The sequence below is a fragment of the Tribolium madens genome, unplaced genomic scaffold (genome assembly GCF_015345945.1).
Source record: "Tribolium madens isolate multiple individuals breed KSU strain unplaced genomic scaffold, Tmad_KSU_1.1 Scaffold_96;HRSCAF=242;Tcas5.2_LG5, whole genome shotgun sequence".
NCBI classification, from domain to species: Eukaryota; Metazoa; Arthropoda; class Insecta; order Coleoptera; family Tenebrionidae; genus Tribolium; species Tribolium madens.
In genome coordinates, this window is record NW_025401068.1 from 10,494,053 (window position 1) to 10,500,052 (window position 6,000).

At 39.2% G+C, this 6,000-nt stretch overlaps 2 protein-coding genes across 4 annotated transcripts in view; one reads left to right on the forward strand and one right to left on the reverse strand.

Annotated features, from left to right (window-relative positions):
• Positions 1-1,282, forward strand: part of LOC123013190 (neuroligin-4, Y-linked) — a 101,954-nt gene extending 100,672 nt beyond the window's left edge. Inside the window, exon 8 of the mRNA XM_044411576.1 lies at positions 238-1,282. Within this exon, the coding sequence (XP_044267511.1) occupies positions 238-1,028 (791 nt within the window). The 3' untranslated portion in view covers positions 1,029-1,282. The remainder of the gene's footprint in view (positions 1-237) is intronic.
• Positions 1,283-2,421: 1,139 nt separating this feature from the next.
• The window catches only part of LOC123012432 (protein tramtrack, beta isoform-like), a 24,817-nt gene continuing 21,238 nt past the window's right edge, over positions 2,422-6,000 (reverse strand). For all 3 annotated transcript variants that reach the window (XM_044410346.1, XM_044410345.1, XM_044410344.1), the window contains 2 exons: positions 3,525-4,078; positions 2,422-3,477 (listed from right to left, as the gene is read on the reverse strand). In XM_044410346.1, coding sequence (XP_044266281.1) covers positions 3,322-3,477; positions 3,525-4,078 — 710 coding nt within the window. In that variant the 3' untranslated portion in view covers positions 2,422-3,321. The remainder of the gene's footprint in view (positions 3,478-3,524; positions 4,079-6,000) is intronic.

The following is a 6,000-nucleotide window of genomic DNA, read 5'->3' on the forward strand; positions in this document are numbered from 1 at the left end:
GTACATGGCATTTTTCTTTGGGGCGCAAGTTCTGGCGCACCCTGTATGTTTTTAAATAATAGGAGAAAAAAGAATAGAAGAAATTGTTATAGCGAAAAGTTGATTAAGAGTCTTAGTTGCGTCACCTTGTGCAATTTCTTATTCAAATTCAAATGAAACTTTTGATTAGCGGCCTCAACCCTTGTTTGACAGCAAACACCTTTTCGCTATTTGCATTTCTGATTGAATTTTTTTCAGATACGAAACCCAAACTGAAAAACCATTATCGGGCCCACCGTCTTTCATTCTGGCTCAACCTCGTCCCGGATTTGCACAAGCCGGGCGGCGACGACGTGCCCATGTCCCATCACAAACTGGCCGACGACGACCCCCCACCCCCCAAACTCCCATCGCTGAACCCCCGCAAACTCCCAACAACCGAAACCCCGGAATTCGGCCGCTCCCCAAGCTCCAACTCCTCGCTCGTCGCCACGGAGAGCCCGGACTCCACCGAGCGCGTGGAGGAGTTGGGGGGGCTGAGCACCACCACCCACCCCGTGGAGGACGGCTTCGCGGCCTACTCGACCGCTCTGAGCGTCACCATCGCCATCGGGTGCTCGCTTTTAATCCTGAACGTTCTAATTTTCGCGGGGGTGTATTACCAACGTGACAAAACTCGCATGAACGAGAATCGCGAGCCGAAGAAGCGTAACGAAAACGGCCAAATGCCGAACAACATCTGCGGCGACTTGGAGAGCAGCATAATAGGCGTGAAGAGCGACCCGGCCACCATTCTGGGCCACCACCACTCCCACCACCAGCTGCCGCCCCCGGAGTTCGCCGACTTGCCGCAGAACAACGCCACGTTGCCGCGGCCGCCGCCGCCCCCCAAGATCTCCAAAGCCAACGTCAACACGTTGTCGTCGAACCAAGTGCCGGAGAACCAGCCTCTGCTCTCCACGCACAGTATACAGTTGATTAACACGGGGACGTTGACGAAGAAGAACGCTCACGTCAAACAAAACACGATGGAGGAGTTGCGAGTGTGACGAATTCAGTGATACTTTGCTCAAACTTTGTTTTTTATCGGGGACGGACTCGGTGTTTTCTATCTGTGAATAGTAGGCTAGGCGATGACCAACAGGGCCGGACTATTTTGTATCCTTCCCTACTGTGCGACAGTGAACCGAGACGAAATGAACGGTTTTCAGCCGGTTTTTCGACTCTAATGCGAATGTTGTAACGGAAAAATCGAATGAATGTTGTGTAAATACCCTAGATTAATAAAATGTTAAATAAACAATTTAAAACTCGCACGTGTGTTTCATTTACTCACAAAAAAATCGAATTTTAACATTTTTAGAATTCACTTTCTAGCATTTTTGACTTTAACAATTTTTAATAACGATGTTGGCTTTATTTATAGCGGGTGAGCAAAAATGACTGTTTAAGTTGGCAATACTACAAATAGGGATGTCCAAAACTCGCACCATAGAGAAAAATGTCAAGATAAGATACCAGAAACATAGAAAACATGTTTTGTCAAAAAAAATTCACATTTATATTTTGACATTTGACTTTTTATGTCTATTTAATTCTGGTTAACACTGACAACGTCATTAGACGCTTCAAATTAAACACAATTATAAAATAAAATAACTCGAAACTGATGTTTTGATGTTATAAAATAAGTTAGTTAATAAGAGTTACACTGCATACGTTGTAACAACTATACCATAAAAGCGTATAAGGTTAAATATGGAAAACTGTCAGTGACATACCACTTGTAACTTTCAAAATTAGTTAAAAGTTTAGCTTAGAATTTAATCAAATTAAACAGAATAAACCATTTTTTGATCTGGAAAACTTAAATTTTGAAATTTGGTTCAATTTAATCATCTTTTAATAAATCTTAAGAGTGGTAAAAAAGTAAAAACAAAAACTTAACTAAGAAACTCAATGGTCACAATTTTAATGCGTCATGAAATTCACCACATGTCGCTTCTACCACCTTAACTACATTTTGACAATTGTTTATAAAAGAAATAAACTATATGTCTATCCTGCTGTCAATTTTTCAAATGTAACTTTAATCACATTTGTGATTTTTATAACTGACAACCCTGACAACAAATAACTTGTGTTATTGACAAAGCTTTTAAAAATTTAAAATTTTTGTTTACTGATTAAAAAAAACACTTTAAAATAATCCAAATTAGTTTTTTTTTCTTAAAATTGGTGGATGCGCCGGTATAATCTTTCCAAATTATTACAAGTTTTGCTTGAAGTTAAACCAAATTAAACAAGATAAACCATAGTTTGCTCGGTAAAACTTAAATTTTAAAATTTGGTTCGAGTTAATCATCTTTTATTAATTTAATTTTAGTAATAGATTTTTGAGTGGTAACAGGGTAAAGTCAAAGAACAATTTACTTTTAAAATTTATTGGATCAAAATCGAAGTCAACACATAATTTTACATTACACTATTGTACATAATAAAATCTTGTCAAATACACAGGAAACCGGGCCATAAAACCGACCCTGAAAAAAACCGTAACGCCACTACAGCTACGAGTAAAATATAGTATTTCATCACTTTCATCAGACTTTAAGACAGGAAACTTTACATAAGAGGAAGAATTATCGTTTTTTATACACTACATGATATTAAAAATATGATTTTTACAATATCTTATATCTCGAAAGGAGTATCGAAAAAGTAATCTTCGGGAAAGGTACGTCATATTTGGCACACAGTTTCAACAAAACGAAGACTTTGTCGGAATGGGGAACTTTCAATATAATTCGCCTTTCCCAGATAATAAATAAAACATACGCTCGCATGTTTCTCCGACGAAAATAGAAGGAAAAAATTTAATAACAACACTTGAGCAAAACAGGAATGATCATTTCATGTGGAAAATGTAAATTTTTTAAAATTGCTTGTAAACAACTGCTCTTTCGCAAAATATCGGGCTTTATGAAGGGCAAAAAGTTAATTGGTTTCGAGACGGGAAAATATTATTTTCGTCGATTTCTGACGCCGAAAAATAAACCCGAAATCTGTGATAATTCAAATGAATAACCAATTTAGAGCGTTAAATTCATATCTTTGGCATTCCCAAGTTCCCCATTCCAAGACTTGAGCAAAAAATTCCTAACAAAACGTGCGAATAACAAAGTTGCACTGTAACAGAATTTGGCATCGGAAAATCACGTTTTCAGTTGAGCTTTCATAACTATGTACATAAAAACAATTGGACAGAGAGGAAATCACTCTTTCATTGCAAGATTATTGCGGGGCGGTGCCTTGGTGTTGCGATTTCGGTGGCGTTGAGCCCTAATTGCAGGAGTTCATGACAGTGGACCTCCGACTGTAGCCCCGCCGACTGACGGCAGCCCCCTGGGCCTCGCACTCGCGCCGCACTCGGTCTATGATATCAGCCACTAGTTTCTCCTCCTTGACGCGCTGCTCCTCCCAGTCGGCCGCCTTGCCCTAAACCAAACGAAAAAATCCAATTCGACTAAAACCACAAACCCTACCTCCTTCTTCTTGGCCTTGGGCGGCTCCGACGTCTCCACCACCTCCTCCTTGATGCTGATGTTGAGCTCCTCGTGCTGCTCCATGTTCTCCGAGTGTCGCGCCGATATGTGCCCCATGTACCCCTTCCGGCTCTTGAAGAACACGTTGCAATGCGTGCATTTGAACAGGGGGGCCGGATTCACCAAGTTATTCACATGCAACTTGTACTTGTGTCTGTACCAATGCGTTCGCGAAGCGAGAACTTCACCACAGAGTTTACAAACAACACTGCCGTCATGGCGAGTCAAGTACTCCAACAGTTCGTTCTTCTTCTTCTCGTAGTTGTCGGCCATGAGGGCGCACTCGTCATCGGTCAAAAAGTGCACCCCGGCGTTCGGCTCCATCCCCTTCTCGAGCTGCTCCTCTTGCTCGACCGACTCGCCAAGCATGTTGCGCGCGGACTCGGTCGAAATTATCACCGTCTCCTGCTTCACCGAGGGGACGATTTCCACGGTTATGGACGAGGGGAGGTTAGTGTGGTTCTGGTTATTCTCGGGGTAGTCGGAGTACTCCTCTGGAAGAGATGTTACAGGGTTAGTGGGCAAAAATACTGTGTTGCTAGGTAACTGGGTATTATTCAAACTGTCGTTGCTTAGCAATAATGAGTTGTCATGACCGACTAGGTCGGGCGAAACAGCGGGTAATGTTTAGAGGTAGATTTATTAATAATGAAAGTACAATAAACAAACAATTAATTCTTATGATAGATTTTGTAAAGTAAAATTACACAAATAGTATAATACATTTTGCACCAAAGTGACAGTTAAAAATAATCTATAACAAAAATAACACAAATAAAGAAATCAAAATATGATACATAGGCTAAAAGCATTTTCAAAAAACAATGATAAATCGCTCAAGAAAGGAAAAACAATTGTATTGACGACGAAACGCGATGTTTTAAAAAAATTAAATTTTTTCAATAAATATTTTTCTCAATTTGATAACAAGATGCAATAATTGCAAAAAATATACGGGTATTCTGTTTCTTTTTTCACTTAATCTATTTAACATTAGTATATAAATTTTACATTAATTGCACTTAGTAATTATTATTCTTACTAATAAAGACCGTGACTGTTTTTTTATTATTCAACAGTAACAATCTTAATGGAAGAACAGTGACGAAACTGGCCTCGGCCTAACAAACGTAAAAACAAAAAAATAAACAAACAAAAAACACTATCACATTGTGATCATACAAGCTATTGCGTTAGGTTTTTTAAGATATCTGATATCTTATTTTGATTGAATTGCCATTAGCTCTATTAAAACAATTAACAAATTTGTTTTAGGTGTTTTTGTTAGTTCTACACTAAAAAGGAGAAAATCAAGCTTAGAAAAGAAATAAATAGGATTGTCGAAAAATGGCAAATACAGAATTAAAAAAATATTGTTTTTCAATGTCCCAACACCTAAATTAAATACTTGATAGTTTACTTAATTGATACATTTGTGCGCTGGCGGCAATATATGAAATATAATTATTGTCTACTCTGTGCAGTCAATAGTTTAAATTATTATGTATAAACATTATTCTACATCTTATCATGTAAAAGGGTTATAATAGACGAAAATTTGTTATGAACAAAATATTTTGTGTAAATGAACTATTCTAAAATATTTGCAAGACCCCTAATCTATCCAAACCAAAAAAAAAACTAAGATAAACTTTAGAAACAAACAAAAAACTAGTACGATGTTAATATTGAATTAAAAAATAATTGTGGATTATAAACTGCTTAGCAGTAATTGGTAAATTATGTCTAATAATTACAGAGCCTTTACAAGGCCATTTTTAACCATATCGGGTTAATCACAAGAATAACTAACTAGTACTATTTGGGAAAGCGCAAGCGCGAAAATTTACACCCGACGAGAGTGAAATTAAGTTGACAACACTGCATACAATTGCCAACTTGATTTCCCGCGTCAGGGTGGGACATTTTCGTCGTCGGCGTTTTCCTCTAACATAAATTGTACTTTGAATTTAGCGAAAAAACTTCTCAAAAACCTAGCACCACGTACGAAATCAATTCATAATTTTTTAATTGCGTTCCAGCGCAACCGAATCGTGTTCAGGAGGTCACCCACGTGCTCACGGTATCGGAAAAAACCCCATCGGGGGAAACACGACGTCTTTGGGCATAAAACAATCGTGAACAGTCTTCATGTGGTTTTTCATTTTGTCGGGTCTCGAGAACTCCTTCTGGCACACGGGACACGGAAACACTTTGCGCTGGTGTCCTTCGTGGTAGAGGAACGCGTGCCGCTGGAAGCTGTACTTGTTCTTGAACGTCTTCTGCACGTCGACTTTGGCGCACTCCGTGCACTGGTACACCCCCTCGTTGATGGAGGCGTAGCGGAAGAGGTTGAGCCCTCGGACGGACATCTCCGTCAGCTGCTCGGCGGGGTCCTGGCTCTGGGAGGTGGCAC